The sequence below is a fragment of the Microtus pennsylvanicus genome, chromosome 12 (assembly GCF_037038515.1).
Source record: "Microtus pennsylvanicus isolate mMicPen1 chromosome 12, mMicPen1.hap1, whole genome shotgun sequence".
Classification (NCBI taxonomy): Eukaryota; Metazoa; Chordata; class Mammalia; order Rodentia; family Cricetidae; genus Microtus; species Microtus pennsylvanicus.
The window spans coordinates 31,079,179-31,098,859 of record NC_134590.1 but is presented as its reverse complement, the minus strand read 5'-3'; the positions used below and the strand labels follow the sequence as shown (position 1 = coordinate 31,098,859).

General features: G+C 34.6%; 1 protein-coding gene across 3 annotated transcripts in view; it reads right to left on the bottom strand.

Moving 5' to 3' along the window:
• Nucleotides 1-364: 364 nt before the first annotated feature.
• Gabra2 (gamma-aminobutyric acid type A receptor subunit alpha2) overlaps nucleotides 365-19,681 on the bottom strand; it is a 128,286-nt gene continuing 108,969 nt past the window's right edge. For 2 of the 3 annotated variants that reach the window (XM_075943147.1, XM_075943146.1), the window contains exons 9-10: nucleotides 14,329-14,531; nucleotides 365-2,516 (exon numbers count right to left, since the gene is read on the bottom strand). In XM_075943147.1, coding sequence (XP_075799262.1) covers nucleotides 2,220-2,516; nucleotides 14,329-14,531 — 500 coding nt within the window. In that variant the 3' untranslated portion in view covers nucleotides 365-2,219. Of the gene's footprint in view, nucleotides 2,517-8,996; nucleotides 9,177-14,328; nucleotides 14,532-19,681 lie in introns of all 3 variants that reach the window. The other variant, XM_075943148.1, reaches the window with a different exon arrangement.

The following is a 19,681-nucleotide window of genomic DNA, read 5'->3' as shown; positions in this document are numbered from 1 at the left end:
GACCTCCTGGAGCTAGAGTCACAGGCACTTGTGAGCCACTGTGTGGGTGCTGGGAACTGAAGTCAAGTTTCTGCAAGGGAAGTCTTTACTCTTAACCTGCAAGCTCTCCACAGCCACCTGAAATTGTTCTTAAAGTACTGGTAACACACACTAAAAAAAGAATCTTGCAACTTTTCTTCAAATAACACATTCTGTCACACACAGCTACAACCATCCCTATGTTTTCCACAAGAGATGTTTCAGCATATAGGTATTTAAGAAAAGAGGGTATCTTTCTTTTATTTCATTGGATGGATGATAGTCACATTTTAAAATTATTTAGATGGTAGAGAAGATGTAACTGGAAGGGAATTAACAAAATACATTTATTGGCTCATGTAATAATTTTATTAAGGTTAATGAATTACTTTGCTTGAGGAAGTTTTTATCGTCAAGGCCGTCTTTGTAGCGAGTTTCGTTACGAAGATGCAGCTGTGGCCCTAGTATTAATACAATCATGCAAACCATGTAACAGAACTGCACTCGAAAAGAAAATCGAAAATTTGAAAGAAGCAAAAAAACAGCAGATTTTTTTGAGTTTGCTTATTTCCAGAAGATGCCCCTTTTATTGATTTGTGAACAGACCTGTTTTGCACTATACTCAAATACTGTACAAAATTGCAAGAAATGCCACTATTTGACTATTTAGGTTTCTACAAAAACATCATCATGAAGTTGCGCTTAATTTTCAAAGTCAACTAATAACTGCTAATGTACATATCAGTCAAAGGTAATTTGGTTTTGACAGAAACACATTTAACTTTAGCATATTTCAGGGGCATAAATAATATCTTTAAATACTAAAAGAAGAAATAAATTTTACCCATTAACAATCAGTAGTTATATAAAATTGAAAATAATGTTTTTATTTTCTAATTTAGCTACGTGGTGTGTGTGTGAGTGAGTGTGTGTGTGAGTGTGTGTGAGTGTGTGTGTGTGTGTGTGTGTATAATGTGACATAATCCGTAATCTGTTGATGATGTTTTAAAGTTGTGATTTAAAAATGTTCAACTCTTACCAAAACCTCTTCTGGTATACAAAGCTGCTGTAAATTCGAGTCAATGAAATTTAAAGTTGCAATTTACAAAAGCAGATTTATATTAATTCTTATCCGAAAGAGCTGCTTTCCAGACAGAAAAATGTGCCAACGAACTGCCCTTTCCTTTATGATTAGTGGCTTCTGAGTCCCAGTGAGAAGAAGCCTTAAGGCAGAATTTGCAGTAAACAGGAAAGCAGAGAATCATATAAGTGCGCATCTGGACCTGGGACACCTATGAATTCTCATCGCTTGGAGTTTTTGGCACAACTTTCTAATCTGAGATGAAGGAACTTTGCTCCATTGCAGCCAACATGGCTGCTTTCTCCCACTCTCCAGCACCAGAAAAAATCAGCTGACAACACATACCTGAAAAGACTAAGTCCACATATCTTCTTTTTTATCATGTTAGGTAGTTATCTACGATTGTAGTGCGCTTTAGGTTTCAGTTACTATGTTCAAATAAACTCTGAAGATAAAAATGTAACGGCCGTGACATTCCATTAATTATTAAATTTCAGCAAAATCAACATCCTGTCATTGTGATTCATAGTTACGTGAGTTTGTCATGCTTGTAATATGCACATGGCTATAGATATTCTACATAGTAATGAAAAGCTGCTTTCGCATCTCTAGCTTTCTCCTTATGTGTGTCAAGATTCCATTACACTAGCTGGGGTTCTGAATACTCCTGAAGGGAACAGATCAGAGGTGCAGATGTTCAGATAGTCAGAAGAACTCATATGTGGTGACAATGTTAATCTCTGATCATCAATAGGTAACAGTATATTTTTCCTATGTAATATCTATTTCAAAGGTTTCACAAAGGGTGACACTGGATCTCAACTTTTATCATAATTAGAACATTAGAAAATAAATTGCATAACCTGAAATCCCCTTTAAACTAGATCCCAAGGTAAATTGCTTTAAAAAGGCAACAGTTCTTTTGGCAAGGGATGTTTTCTTCCTGTATTTCCATGAGTTAGCAAATGCAGGTCCCCTTAGGAGGTCTACTGATAAGCTCTACCACTATATACATACTGTACATATTGGGACATAAATTAGCAGTTATTAGTCAGACTGTACATAGCAAAATAAATCGTGTGTAATGTTGCTATAGCCCAAAAGTAACCAATGTCTAGACTCATGGACTGACCCCTAATACAGGCTCCCTGTTTAAGTAGGTAGCCCAATAAACTAAGTTAAATGTACCAAACAGAACTGGGAAAACTATTCTAGACATTCTGTCAATTTTGCTGACACTATTGAAGGTTTTCTTGGCTTCAGCCGGCTTGTTTTCTGGCTTCTTGTTGGGTTCTGGTGTCGTTGCACTTTTAGAGATGGTGGAGAGAACAGGATCTTTGGAAAGATTTGGGGCGTAGTTGGCAACAGCCACCGCATAGGCATTGTTCTGTATCATGACGGAACCTTTCTCTTTTTTCTATTGGGAAATACAAAAAGTAATAAAGTGTGGGTTTAATATGATTCTTAATAATTTCCCAACTGCAGTTTAAATTCTAGAAAAAAAGAAAAGTTACTCAAATACACATCTTTATTTTCAGATAAAAGAAGTTAGGGAAAGTAAGTAAAACAAAGTCCTAAAAAATATTGAGTGAGAAATCTCAGAGTATAATACAGACACCATTTTCCCAGAGACAAATTTTTGATGTTTACATGGAAAATGAATAATAGAAAATGCAATTTTTATTAAAAAATTATAAAATTTTAATATTTTTACTCTTAAAAGTCACTCACATATATGTTTTAAATTATTAAATGAATTACATAATACGTACTGATTTTAAAGAAGAGCGATAATCATCAACAATGAATGAATGATCTCAAATTTTTCCAGGTAGCAGAACTCCCACCCACATTATGGCAAACTTGTAAGGCAATGCTTTAAGATTGCAAAAAACTGTGACTCTCTGCAGATAGAAATCTACAAAACACTACTTTAATAAGAAGATATCAATTCTATCTCTTCAGCTCCTCTTCCCTTTCTGTTTTATCATTGAAGGATCTCCAGTGTGGGTATCAGTAGCTCTTGTCTCAGCTGCTATCACTTGCTTCAAACAATCTCTCTTTGTGTTCTTCTGTATTGGCCAAACCCTGCTAAGTCTTTAGCCACTATAGATATAGGAGAACCATTGGAAACAAATTACATCACAATATTCCTATTCTTAAATCTCTCCAACCGAAGTTCAGGGAGCAAAGAATACAAACAGCACTTTTAAAACCAGTCCTTCTTATTTTCACTACATACAAACCCCTGTGGAATAACTTTGGTGTTGCACAGTTTCTTGTTAGGATATCTTGGGGTATCTCATCTTAGATTTCTTTCTATTCACCAAATTTTTCACATGACTAATTTGCTTTTGTATTTTACCCTGAATTTGAATGTAATTTCCATGGAATGCCTTGCCTTTACACTAAGCCTAAAACAATCTTTGTCCCTCACATATTCAGTCTCAGGATACTTAAATTTGGGTCTATCATAACACTTATTAAAGTATATAAGCACTTCCTTTACCATGTGATTATTTAATTGACATTTTTTGTTCTCATTAAAATCTAAATTCAGTGAGGATTGATGGTATCTCTGTCTTGTTGAGTTTTGTAACTTCAGCATAAGAATACATGACATGAATCTTTACATTAATAGCTTTCATGGGGGTAGGCTTAGCGTATATATGGTAAATAGACACTGAAAATAAAATACTATTTATCTGTTACTATATAGTATTAGTACAGTGTGATTTATCTACATGCTAAAAAAATTGAACCAGCAATGAGTTACCTAAATTGCAGGAAGCAAGTTCCGCATTAGTGCCATGTTACTGGTTTAGGAATGAAGACTATAGACCTACATAAAGTATGACAAAGACAACCATCTGTGAAATGGTTGGGGAAAGAGTCACAGCAGTTAGCGGTATCAGCTTTGCAACAACTCTCTGTTTGAAAATTTTGTTTACATTTTTGGATTGGAATATTTCTCCCTAAAATATCCCTGCTGAGGATTATATCACTATGCCCATCTTCAAAAAAGTTTTCAAAAATACAGGAAATGCATAAAACATACTGGTTCTGCTATTATGTAAAATATGTCTAAACCCCATTAAAAAATAATCTGTTTGAATGTAAAGAGAATGAGTTTGGCCATTCTCCGCGCAAGCTTCCTGTTTGATAAAAGTAAGAGAGAGGGATAAGAACACCACACGGGCTCTCTGTAATATATAATTGAAATAACACATGCCATACTCACATTATAAATCATTTTCTCTAAGAGATGTAGAGTGGTAATTGTTACCTATAATAATCTAGACAATGATCACTTATAAAAGGATACATAGGCTTTATTATTATATAATTTATTATGTATTTAGGGAAGTCTACAAAAACACCAAATGGAAAGACTCAGATAGAGTATCATAGAAATGGGTCATTGAAATCAGACTAGAAATTACAGTATAATATTTAAGACAGTTAGGTAAAGATATATTTTGTTGCCGAAAAGTTTTACATGGTGTGGAAAGTCCTTCTGTATATGTGTTGATTTTATTGGTTAATGAATACAGCTACTTTGGCCTATGGAAGGACAGAATAAAGCTAGGCCAGTAAACTAAACTGAATGCTGAGAAAAAGTAGGCAGTGTCAGAGAGATGAGAAAGACAACAGAGAACCTTATCAGGAAACTACAAGTCTTGTGATGACACATAGATTAATAGAAATTGGTTAATTTAAGATGTAAAAGTTACTTAATAAGAAGCCTAAGCTATTAGCCAAGCAGTCTTGTAATTAATATAGTTTATGTGTAATTATTTTGCATTTTTTTGCTGCCAGGAAATGAATAATCAATCTCCAGTAGAGCAGGGAGAAAGTAGGCAGAATCAGAGAGATACCATGTAGTTGCTGAAGGAGATTGACACCAGAGAACCTTACTGATAAACCACAAGGCTAGTGGCAATACATAGATTCATAAAAGTGGGTTAATTCAAGATTTAAGAGCTTGTTAAGAACACATTAGAGTTGCAATTAGTATAGTTCCTCTGTGATTATTCAGTTCTGGGCAGCTGGGAACGAAAAGCAGCCTCTGCCTACATTTACAGATAGAAAGGATATTTTAATTTTTACCAAAGGTTCTTTTTCCAATTGAAAATATATAAAGTTAATAGTAAAATTGTTAATAAATAAGAAACAGGTACAAAATGTACATCAATGGTGAATAAAAGGCCTCCAGCAGTAGTTACTAAGCAAATATCAGCCTGGCTATGTTTTTGGCTCTTTTGTCTGTTTTGTCATAATAGTGCAGACTCTTAAAAAAAAAGAGAGAAAGAACTGCATTTCTAGTGTGTATTTGGAATTTTTATTGTCCTAACTATAAAATAAAAAATGAATCTTATTTATTCATTATAGAAAGTAAACCTTTAATATCTAAAGCACACCAATCAGAGAAGGGCTAAGCATGAAACAATTGGCCGATTTTCCTTCAAAACACTTAGTCATTTTCATGTCAGCAGACGAAAGTCTGGCAGTCGCACATCCTATCTCTTGGCAGGTGAACTTTAACCAGTTCACTGAATGATATGTAGACCATCCATGTGGTGTCTGCCCTGTCTCCTCTTCTCCTAGACACAGCGTATACAGCATTCCTGATATCTTGTTTAAAGGGAATCTCGTTCTTCTCAGTTCCATTGAAATTAAGTATGCTTATAAATAATTCAAATGGTTCTTTGTTTAAAAGTAAATATGCATAGAGGAATATACTGTTGAGTTGATAGACTTACAGCACACAGACATTTTAATGAAATTAGATTCTCACTGACCAGGAGAACTCCTCCCTGACAGCTAGCTTTCATAGTGAAGGAAGCAGCAATGCAGTCCAGTGCAGTTGAAAAGCGGCTCTCACAGAGCTTGGCCCCTATATACTACACTACTGACTTAACAGACTGATGGTATAAGGGTAACCAAACACTTTCTGATAGGATCTGAAACACGCACCACAAGAGGGAATTCAGGCTTGGTGTTTAAATTGGGGTCAGCAGGTGAAGAACTCATAGCCCTAGGGAGTTACTGTTACTTAGATCAACAATTACACTGTCAAACTGACTTCTAACTGTATATATTGATGCCCATAATTATATACTGTTTTCAACATTAGAGTTATTCCTTTGGGCAACGGGCAGTGATTAATCCAGAGACTCATAATCGATCAAAATGCTGAGAAGAAATGAACATGAGTGCTGGACATTGGGACATTCCAAGGCTCAGAGAATATTCCCAAGGAGGGATGAGGAAGAATGTTAGAGCTATTGAAATGAAGAGAAATCCCGTAAAATGCTGATTTTAAAAGATGCAATGGTCCTGCACTATTGGGAATGTGGCCGCTGGTTGGTTGACCATCCTGTAGTATGTAATCTCATACAAATACACATAGGGTAGCAATCATTGGACATGATGGGATATAAACAATAAAAAATTAGTGTGACATCACTTTCAGAGGAAATATGGGGGCATGTCTAGTGGAAATTGGAGGGAGATATGGAATGGGTATGATCAAATGCATGTTATACTGTGTGACTTTCTCAAAGAATTAATAAAAAATAGTATAAAATTATTTTGGAAGTACTATCAATATATAATGTATACATTATATTTGCCATTCTTTTGTTCATAGTTTTTAAGAAATAAATTTGTTAGCTATATTATCAAAGAACATTCACACATAAAGGATTACCAGAAGCTTGTACCTCATTTGGCACAATATTGACTGCTGTCAACAAGGTCATTATAAGGAGATATTTGAATATTATTCAGGCTGTGAATTAAGACAGATCCTAGTGGAATATTTCAGAAGACACTGATCTCTCTCAACTGTGCTTACTTTAGTATTTAATTCTTGGTTTATACCTACACACTTGAAGAGAAATTATTAAATAAAACCTATTGTGCTAACTGTACTATACAGAATTCACTTCAGGAAGGCATTCTGTGATATTTCTATATTGTTTTGATTCTTCAGAAAAATAGAAAAATTCTCATTCTTCCTACTACTTAATTCCTTATACTCTAACTTAATATGATTTTTTCAATATCCAGACACTGAGTAAGTCATTGTCTGTCACTTGGAGAAATATAGCAGAAAACAGAATGATACAAATCCAGGCTAGATGTCAGAAGCAAATTTTTAAATAAAGTAATATTAAAATTAAGAATGTATTAAACTAGAAAAAGCATTGTGAAAATAAAGGCAACTAAACAGTGTTAAATTTTACAAATTTAGGAAATTGCGAGGACCTATACATAGAGGACCAATAAAAATAAATCATCTCTAGCAATCTCAACCACCCTACTTCACTTTCTCTTTGTTTGGGTGTAATAAAGCCAGCTCAGCTTAAGTCTCCACTTGTTGACCAATGCACCCACCTCTGCACATTCCTCAGCCTGTGAATGGTGCCACAATTCAGCCAGGATCTCATAATTAAACGGCCTTGATCCTCAAGTCAGATAACTGGAATTCGTACCATATTAGCAATGACAAAGCTTTGTGTCATCCTCAGTGAGGCATCCCTTCTAACTGCTTGTCTTAAGCTGCATTTCCAAATCTTCCCATAGCACTATGGCATGAGTTTCTAAAATAGCAAATACATGTTTTTCCTCCTTTTAAAAAATTTAATTATAAGCAGATTGGAAGCACAAAATGTCTTGCAGAGATTCTGGCATAGTTATTGGCCCAAAGCAGTCTCAAAAATGGTAGGGTTCTATTTTTTTTTTTAAAAAAAAGTTAAGTAAAAAATTTTAAATGCAAGGTAAGGGAATCTGATTTATAAGACATAATAAATACTTTGATAGATAGGAATAAAATCAGCAGCATATTGACAATTCTACATTATTATCTCAAAGCACACAGTTTCACTATGTGGAGGTGTGGAAGACTGGGCACAGAACAAGTAACCTCGAATCATATTTGGTGCTGGGCAAGATGTGTTTGGGCTGTGTACAAATAACAATGGATCAGGGTGGGATTTGTGATCAATCAACAAATGGTACATTTTCATAAAGCTCTTGGTAAAACAATAAACTATCACACAGTCATACAGTACGTTGGGAAGTAAAATGAAATTAAAGAGAAATATTGCAAACCTCATCACTGTGAGGGATGGACAGACACTTTCCTATGTACCTGTTGCTGGCTTGCTCTTTCCTCAATGGATAGTCTCACACACACATGTGCATATAGGCAGCGCTAATTAGATGCAAGGGGTTATTAATAACGACATTAAGAAAAAAGAGAAAATAAATCTATGAAAAAGACAGGGTAGGGACGCTTAGGGGATGTGGAAGAATGATCAATGGATAAGATCAATTTACATGCATGGTGCTTTCAAATAATAAAAATATTATTAAAATTAAGAAGACAAAATTATTTTTATAAGATTCAAAATTTTTTGTGTTTAATATATTATTGGGGACTGTTGATACATATTTAAAATGTCAAATTTAGAGGAATCTTTATTGCTGAATACAAAAGTTTTTACATAATTGTTTTTCACAGTTGGGATCCTTTACATGGTAGAGAAATGACATGCTAGCAAATTGAACTAATTATGTAGCTAAAATATGGGTACCAATCAGAAGACATATCCTCTGAATGAAAATAACTGTCATGTGCTTTCAGATATTGGTCCTTAGAGTAAGCATATAAAAACTCCTATCAAGTAGTCAATATAACAGGCCATGGAGGAAAAACCTAGATTTCCAAAGGTAAATGTATGCTTTTTCTACCATGCCACGTTGTCATCTTACAGTTTTTTTATGGTCACTGGAACATCCAGTACTTGTAGAATGGCAACATGCTCCCTTGCCAGATAATACTACCATTAGCTGACTAACCATCCTGACTGAGAAAAATTATACTTACAGAAAAGTGTGTGAAGGTTAAACAGTCCATCCGCTTCTCTAAGTACTCTAAAGACTTTGCTTGGCTTAAACTGGACCAGGGGAAAGCTAGATACTTGGACCATATTAGTTTAGCTCCTTGAAGAATTGCCTTCACTGAGTTGTGTGTTAATGTAATGACTTCAGATTTTATTGAAGGGGACTACAAGAGACATTAATATAAAATTCATTACAGCATTTGTTGTCAAAAATTGGACATCATTTGATACAGCACCCAGCTCACCCTAATATAACAGCGATTCTAATACAGGAAAAAAATTCTTTTCTTTATGAAAAATTATTTTTCGTCTTTTTTGATTAAAAGCATAATTCCCCAAACATCTCCACAAAGTTTCTGAGTAAAAACCTTAGAATGTGAAATATAATTACTACAACTGTGAACTGTCAGTGAGCCGGCTAAAAGAGGATACTTGAATCTAATTTTCTTCTATTCTCATTTCCTACTTTTACTTTATATCTTTATTATAGTTATAATTTGATTACATAGATCTTTATCAAATTACCTAAAATTATTTTGGAATAAAAAAATGTCAAAAAAATACAAAGAAGGGGCTGGAGAGATGACTCAGCGATTAAGAGCACTGGCTACTCTTTCAGAAAATGTGGGTTCGATTCCCAGCACCCACGTTGCAGCTCACAACCATCTGTAACTCCAATTCTTGGAGATTTCATGCCGTCTTCTGGCCTCCATGGGCACAAGGCACTGCTGGCACATAGACATAAATGTAGTCAAAACACCCATACACAAAATAAGATACAAATTTAAATTTATAAATGAAAATAAATGATTAAGTACACTTTAAAATGTGGTGTTATCTACAAATTAATAGAGTGAATCACAGGACAATGGACCATTCCATAAGTTTGGGTACTACATTGTTATATCTATATTTTATGTGATTTATTATCTTGTGTTGTCCAATTTGAGTTTACTGTCTCAGATTTATAAGTGAAAATGTCAGGGAATTGAATTAAAGCTAACAATGCTTAAAATGAGAGCTAAGGTCAGGTAATGCTTGACAGCATGCTAGGTGACAAAAGATACAATAGCTAATAAGACAAAACTTAATTCTCTCAAGTTTTCTAATCTAGCGATAAGAAGAAATTAGTGCCTCGTGCTCTGGGAAAACAGAGGGAGTCAATTTATTTATGTAAGTTTGCAAAATTTGAGGTTAAGTCAGCGAAGGAAAGAGGATATGACATGAAGAAGATCCAGCAAGTTAAATAGTAAAGACATGAAGACAAATGAGATTTGAGGGGAAATGATTGTCATTGGTAATAGGTTAAGTTGGAATATGAGCACTAAGCTTAGATAGTTTGTATTTCAGAGTCAACATTTGTGAAATGTGTGTCGCTAACCAAGTAATTTTACTAAAATAATTTTCAGCCTTAAACTAAAAACATTTACAGGCTTGTATAAATAAATGCATAGCACTCCTAGAAAATTCTATCTGTCATTCATCATATAAGTAAACCCACAAAAAACCACATATTTGCACCATCTTAACCCCGAATCACTATCCTAGGGAATTCATTATAGAGCTGACAAGTTAAATGATATGTATTATGTTTCAGATAACTTTAAGATAACAATGTACATTAGAGAAAAATCTTTATTAAAGGTAGGAAACGGCAAATAATCTTTAAAATAATAGTGAGATACATTATGAAGTTTGTAGGAAGGATAATGAGCATGAATTAGTGCAGGTACTGAAAAAGTCTCATTTGTTGTAATGTGACATTACGCCATGCCCCTGACTGGGGTATCAATTCCTGATAAGTACCTAGACATAAACATTGAAAAGATGAAGAAGTAAATTATGTTTGTTTTTTGTTTAATTTTTTGTTTTTGTTTTGTTTTGTTTGGCTTGGATGTTCTCTTTTTTGGCTTTGCTTTTCCCCCCTGTGGTGTGTGGGCAGGGGCAGAGACTGCCAATATCCATGCTTATTAATGATTACATTATTGCCTCGTCATAACAATTTTATAGACAGGTATTGATTGTTGTGAGCCAACCTTTGGGTGTTGGGAATCCACATCTCTGGAAGAGCAGTCAATGTTCTTAACTGCTGAGCCCTCTCTCCAGTCTTAGTGCTTGATATTTTATCACAAATTTTGTAAATGACTGGAAAAATTTATGCATAGGCAGTTCTCAAAGTTTGCAATATTAGAGTCAGGGGAAAACAATTAGGCAATAGAATCACTCACACACACACACACACACACACACACACATATATAGAGGATATATGAATATGATGGACATATATATTTTATGGACTTACATATATAGTATATATATATATGTACATATATGCTGGGAGATGAAAGATGCAGTTTATAATCCAGATGAGATGTTAAACTGTAAACAAGAGTATTGGTTATAGATCTCTGAATTGATAATACTTCAATAATTCATCCCATATTTACAGAATATGTACAATATGTAAGATACTAGGCAACTGACTATAGATAAAGGATTTATTAAAATAGCTATTCCAGCATTATGATGATTAGTGACTTAATGTCCAAATATTCATTAACAGAAATTGATAAAGTTTTTCCAAAAAAAAAAAAACAAGAAAGCACATATACTTAAACTTTTCATGGGACCCAAAAATGTTGGAAAGAAGTACTCAGAAATAACATCAAAAACTGAAATTTACATTAATATTAAGCAAAGATTATATGATTTATGACAGCAAATGGACTGATAATGCATTTAGTATAGAATTACCAATACAACCTTGAATTTGAGAACCACATTGTAAATAATAAGACACACAAAAAACGCATCAAAGAAGGCTGACTTGGCTTTCTCTGGGGATCATGAGCATTCAAGAGAAGCTCAATATATTTACTGTGGCAAAGGACTTCACAGTGTGGAATAAATTGTGGCAGCTGCCAGGGTGTGCGCAAAGGATGCTGACATTACTGAAGCGTTTCTTAATGAAAAGAGAAAATGTTACCGAGTTGGACCCAAGACAGTGTCCTCAGCATAGAAGCAGAAGGCTCAGTGATGATCCCAAGGGGAGGTGGAAAACCTCACATGTTATTAGATTAGGGAGAGACAATTATGGGACAGTGAAGGAAAGAGTTCCAGGGTACAGAGGACTAAAATCTGATGGAAAAGAAGCGACAAGGGAGAACTCATTTCACAGAGCCTGCGTGGTGAATGGACAGCTGAATCTGGGGAGAGAGGTGGGGAGAGTGATGATGTAAGGTGGGGGACGTACCCATTTGCTTTTATGGCAAGTTAACAAAACCTCCTCACAGGAAAATAGGAATGAAGCAACAAACTGGCAAAGGTATTTTTTAAGTACTTGGGGGCTCTATAAACAGACACTGGTGTGTCCTTTTAGAATTTGGCTCTTTGATCCAGAGTTTGTACAGAATTTATACACTTTTACAGTGAGATTATCTTCACTTATGTCATAACTGAGGCTAACACGGTATAAAGGTCCATCAGCTTCCTAGGACTCAAAAGAAGCTGATGCATAAATGTATGACTTTTTAAATGGTTTTTTAAAAGAAATCTTAAATATCATTTGTTCACAATATTTTATGTAAAATCTAGACTCTAGGCAGATAAAAGTACATATTTTTTGTTTTACAACACACATAATGGATATATGTCTCTAAGTATTTTTTATGTATCAAGTGAATACTCTGCTTTTGATAAAACAATGAATGGGATCCAGATGTTCCTTTTATTGACTGACAATATGACCATATTTACTTATATTTATACAGGACCAAAGCAAAGGACAACCTGTAGACAACTGACTGTAAAAGAACAAAAAATTCTGTGTATCAAGAAAACTGTTATTTTCCACCTAAAATTTGGGCAGCTAGTCACGTCACCTCTTGGCACTTTACTTGGTTTTCTTTCCACTCTAAACACCTACTTATTTTCAAAGTAACTTAAGGGACTACAGCTCCAATTTCATTTTAATAATATAGCTGAATAGAGTACAGATGGAAGCCTCCACCATAAAGTTTGTAATACCTTTCAGTTAAGATCAATAGGTTCTCTTATTGGTGTATTACCATATTTATAATAAAAATTACTCAACAACATCTTTTAAAGAGCTTGTGGTGCACCATCCTACTTCAGCATCTATGGAGAAAGTGTATGTATAACCAATATAGTTAAAGAGAAATAATCACACAGATAAAAATGAAAAGCAATTCACTGAGAAGTAAAAACAACACAAATCAACAATAAAATGTAATGGAAACGCTAGAATCAACCAGAAGTTAAGCATAGAAAATTGATTAAGTCCTTTTCAATAAAAATCACTACTTCTGCTAGTGCACAAATACAACTAACAAATAAACTAGCAACTGTAATTAGAATTTCTATAGCTTATACATGAGAACAAAGAACAAATGTAAAAAGTGTAACATTCAAAATTTGTTTCAATAAACTGTAACATGGTATAGAAATTAAATATGCAAATATGTATATATATTCAAATAACTAAACCATTAATCAAATCACAACAAACGTTCTCAAATTTTATAAAAAATATATAACCTAGTGTTCAAAGAAACTGTCCAAATTTCTACCACTAATAAAAATATTAATAGCACATTAGAATACATACAAAGTCTTATCCTAAAGCAGAAACCAACTTAGGCAATTAGAAAGGAAATCACTGATACATCTGTACACAAATATCCCATTAGCCTCAATACTTGAAACATGAAAATTTATGTATCGATAACCTTAAAAGTTAATAGTAAGTGTACATAATTAGATCCCATGAGAAATTTGACAATGCTGGGGTATTTCTATATCCACATATTTACTACATATGATATGATAAAAATAAAGTGTTACCTTCACTACTACAAAGGAATAATAAAAGCATGGATGCATAAAGAATCATTGACCCATTGTCAGAATCAAATTCTTCAATAGGTGAAACAAGCGCTACTTTTCCTTTCCAAGTTCTATCCTAATGTATTGTGGTGGATAAAGGCATGAACTTTATGGACAGACAGACCTGAGTTCCAGTACACTGACTGGTCAGTTGTACGAGCTAGAGTGAATACACAGCTATAAATTTCACTATGAAAAATTAGAATTTTAGTGCCGAGAGAGAGAGCACATGTGAACATGCAACAGCTCCACAGACACTGAGGAGTGCCTTGAAGAAGTGTCACCAAAAGCACCCTTAAAGGAATTCAAGGAAGAACAAACTTTTGAAAGCTAATACTGAATTTCTTAATATCAAATTTGAAAACGAATTCTGCAACAAGCTTGAATGGGCAGCAAGCGGACACTTACCTTGTCATTTACTACACTCTTCCCATCCCAAGCCCATCCTCTTTTGGTGAAGTAATTGACAGTTGCAAATTCAATTAGGGCAGAAAACACAAAAGCGTAGCAAACAGCGATAAACCAGTCCATGGCAGTAGCATAAGCCACTTTGGGGAGAGAATTTCGAGCGCTGATGCTCAGTGTTGTCATTGTTAGAACAGTTGTCACTCCTGGAAAAGAAGAAAGGAACCAGAGGCACAATCAGTGGTGGAAAGAGAAAGTATCCCTAAGTCATTCTTTTCTCTCCCTGGGAGCTACTTTCATTGTCGTTTGTATCCACTACAAAGTGTTAGAGAACAGTGCGATATGGCTGTATTTAGCATGATAGCATTAGAATACTTCTGGAAGTAGAGACACCAAACAGATCCTTCATTTTTCACTTTCTTCTATACTGATTCCATTTTTCTCTCAGTACAGTTGGTATTTAAAAAACGATACCGACGGTAGCGTGGCACTGTGAATTACGACAAAGCACAAGCCCTTTAGAGAGACCTGTTACTCATCAGCATTGACTTAAAAACTCATCGACAATGCCACATAATGATATTGATTTGTGTAATTTAGATGAATCATGCAAAAGCACTTGGGCAAAGCTGTACACTAATTACAGAGGGATTATGATTATAACACTTTTTTTCAATGTAAGTATTGCTGTGCATGTATGGAATTATCTCTGATTTGGGAGAGGTATGAGCTCTTTTGTAACATCACTTGAATTATGTCAGAAATAAAACAAACTGCTAAGAGCAGACCTTGTAAAATAGAAGTCTCCATTTGAAAAGAACCACAAATCCCTATTCCAAGATGCAAAAAAAAAAAAAAAAAACTACACAAAATTGATTGCTGCAGAAAGAGGGAAAATCATTCTTCTCCAGGGAAAATCTGAGAGCCAACCCAAAGGAAATGGTGAGTTCTAATCACATACACATATAAACAGCACTAAATGGACTCAATAAGCTCTCTTTCTTAGCTGTCTGTCTGTCTTTCTCTCTATGTATGTAACAACGTTTAAATAAGAATCCACAAATTTCAGAGCAAATGGAGGACACAGGAGGGTTGTAAAAGGTAAAAAGGAAAGATAAATGATGTAAATACCATATCCATAAGTGAGATGTTTTAAACTTTTAAATGAATGGATATTTCATACATTTTGGCTCCCCCCACCAAAAATAAATAATTTCTGCTATAGCTTTTCACAGAGGGCAAACAACTTACATTTATGAGAAATAAAAGGTGGTGTAGGGAAGGAAGTTGCAGCACCAGCAATCAATAGACTACAATCAAATTAAGGTCCATCAAAAGCTGAATTGCAAACAGGGGGATACTCAAAAGAAAAGGAAAACAAATGGCGTGAGGATGTTGTTAAGGAATACTGAGGTCACACAGTTTGGGTGAGGCCATCATTCTCATTAACAGCACCAAAAAGGGAAGTAAAAAGCTACGCTAGATGGGTTTATATCAATTTGATACAACTTAAAGTCATTTGAAAGAAGGACTGTAGCTCTGTAGTAGAGTTTGAAGTCAGGGATTGTGATGCCTCCAGTTCTTTTAATGTACAGGACTGTTTTGGCTATCCTGGGTTTTTCGCTTTTCCATATAAAGTTGAGCATCGTTCTTTGGAGGTCTGTGAAGAATTTTGCTGGGACCTTGATAGGTATTGCTTTGAATCTGTAGAATGCTTTTGGTAAGATTGCTATTTTTACTATGTTAATTCTGCTTACCCAAGAGTATGGGAGATCTTTTCACTTTCTGGTGCCTTGTTCAATTTCTTTCTTCAACAATTTAAAGTTCTTGTCATAGAAGCCTTCCACTTGTTTGGTTAGAGTTACTCCAAGATATTTTATGCTATTTGTGGCTATTATGAAGGGTGTTTTTTCTCTGATTTCTTTCCCAGCTCTTTTATCATTTGTGTACAGGACAACTTTCTGGATGAATATCACTTACCAAAATTAAATCAAAACCAGATAAGCAAATTAAACAGACCTATAACAGCTGAAGAAATAAAAACAGTCATCAAAAGTCTCCCAAACAGGCCGGGCAGTGGTGGCACACGCCTTTAATCCCAGTACTCGGAAGGCAGAGGAAGGCAGATCTCTGTGAGTTCTAGGCCAGCCTGGTCTACAAGAGCTAGTGCCAGGACACACTCCAACGCTACAGAGAAACCCTGTATCGAAAAACTAAACTAAAAAAAAAAAAAAAAAAGAAGAAAAAGAAAAAAAAAAAGAAAAAGTCTCCCAAACAACAAAAAGCCCAGAAACAGATGGTACAAGATTTTCAAAGGAGAACTAATACCAGTACTCCTCAAATTGTTCCACGCACCAGAAACAGAAGGAACATTTCCAGACACACCTCTTTTAAATCTGAGACATTTCCCTTTTAGTTGTTATCAGTCTACCTAAAACTTAATGAACTTCGTATCTTTTTAAAAAGCAGCTGATTTTTTTATACTTTTCAATAGTTTTAGCTTTATACACTCTAGTGTTTCATTCACAAAATATATTAAGGTAATGTATATTAAGGTGAGATTCTAATTGAGACCACGAACAAGGAAAAAGAGAGTGAGAAAACAAAAGTAGAAAGTAAGAGAAGGAGGAGGGAAGAGAGGGAGAACAAGAACCAGGCAAAGAGAGAGCGGAAGAGAGAGAGAGAGAATGTTCAAGGCTTGTCCTTGAATAGCCCTGGGATTCTATCTCACTATCGATTATTTTCAGGAAGCACTCCTAACCATTCTGATGTCATCAGCTATTAGGCTCTCATTAGAAGCTAAGCAAATCGATCCACCTCTTCTTAGACATTCAGCCTGAAAAAAAAATGAATGTTAGAGTTTATGGACATCTATATTGTTAAAAGAAACAGAAAAAAAATTAAACTTAGGCATTGCATTTTGAGCTATTTTCTTAGTGATTTTCTTGGGCACTAAAGTTTATAATAGTATAATCTAGATAATGCTAACTTATTATCAACTGTATACACATTTTACCTTACTATAACTCCATCACAAATTTTTTCATTATACCTTTATGCTTATTTCATATGGATATTTAACTCTCACACTTTGTATTTAACTTGAAAATCTGAGTAAAACAACATGCCAAAGAAGAAATAAATTTAACTATCTGCTACATTTGCTCATAGAATAATCTTGACTATTGATCCTTATTTCTTCTGTGGATTTGTGCTGTAATCCAGCATCTTTTCATTCATGTGTATGATACTCTTTTAAAATTCTGCTAATGACAATATTTACTCTGCTTTTGTCTGACATTACGTGGATGCCGAGAATAAAATCTGGCACATATTAATTTCCATAACTTTATTTTTTAATTACTCTGATTAGAATATTTGATTTTTGCTTAGCTTTGTAAATTTAGTTTGGATTGGTTAGGATTATAGAGTGGCAGCTATCCAGCACACTGAATAGATCCCAGAATCTTCTGATCTCCACAGATATACACAATTGTGAAATAATATTTATATTGGGTGCCTCTCTCACGTGAAACATTGGTTTTCCTTCTTTTTGTTTTATGTATTGTCTTGATATCATGTGTGCATTTGCATTCTCATCTTAGTTTGGGACCACTGAAGTCTGTTAGTTAGCTTGGTAGACATCAATATTATGAGTGCACAAAGCTTTCCTTAAATGCCTAAAAACAGAAACAATCTAATCCTTCCCAAACATCTCTATGTAGAGTTTACTACACATAAACACTCTTTTGTCAACATTCAAAGAGGAACTTGTGGATCTACGCTGGCATACATTGTCCAGCCTAGACAACTATACGTAGCAAAGCTTTTAATCACCATTGATGAAAAAGATATCCCATGACAAAAATAAATTTAAACAGCACCTATTCATAAACCCAGTCTCACAGAAAGTACTAGAAGAAAATCTCCAACCCAATGAGGCTAATTGCACCCAAAAATCACAGGCAACAGATAACCTCACACTAGTAATTCCCAAAGAAGGGAAACACACAAACACTACCACCAAAAATTAACAGGTATTAACAATCACTGGTAATTAATATCTCTTAATCTCAATGGACTCAATTCACCTGTAAAATGACTCAGATTAACAGAATGGGTATGGAAGCAAGATCCATCCTTCTGCTGCATACAAGAAACGCACCTCAACCACAAAGATACACATTACCTCAGAGTAAAGCGATGGGAAAATATTTTCCAATAAAATGAACCCAAGAGACAAGTGGCTGTAGCTGTTCTACAAAATAGACTTCAAACTAAAATCAATCAGAAGAGATGGAGAAAGACACTTCATATTAATCACAGGAAAAATCCATCAAGATAAGTCTCAATCCTGAACATCTATGACCCAAATACAAAAGCACCCACATATGTAAAAGAAACGTTACTAAAGCTTAAATTGCACATCAGACTCCACACACTAATAGTAGGAGACATAATGCTCCATACTCCAGATAGACAGGTCAACCAAACAGAAACTTACCAGAGAAATAAGAAAACTAACAGATGTCATGACTCAAATGTACTTCACAGACATCTACAGAACATTTCACCCAAACACAAAAAATATATCTTCTTCTGAGCATCGCATAGAACCTTCTCTAAAACTGACCACATTCTCAGTAACAAAGCAAACCTGAACAGATGCAAAAGATTTGGAACCTCCTGTATCTTATGGGATCACCATGATTTAAAGTTAGAATTCAACAACAAAACTAATTAATTGCAGAAAACCTACAAACTAATGGATATGGAACAGTGATCAATTAAATCATCCCTGGGTCAAGGAAGAAAAAAAAAGTAATTTAAGACTTCCTAGAATTCAACAAAAATGAAGGTACAATGTACCCAAACCTATGTGACACTGTGAGAGCAGTGCTAAAAAGAAAGTTCATATAATTAAGTGCCTACATTAAAAAAGGTGGAGAAATCTCACAGTAGGGACTTAACAGCACAGTTGAAAGCTCTAGAACAAAAAAAAACCCACTCAGCCAAAAGGAATAGCTGACAGGATATAATCAAATTGAGGGCCAAAATCAATGAAATAAAAACAAAGAGCAATACAAGGAATCAATGATACAAAGAGCTGGGTTTTTTTTTCCCAGAAAATCTACAAGATAGACAAACCCTTATTCAAACTAATCAAGAGGCAGAGAGAGAACATCCAAATTAACAAAAATCAGAAATGAAAAGGGGGACATAACAACAGACACTGAGGAAATCCAAAGAATCATTAGGTCATACTTTGAAAACCTGTATTCCACAAAATTGAAACATGTAAAAGAACTTAACAATTTTCTAGATAGGTACCACATACCAAAATTAAATCAAGACC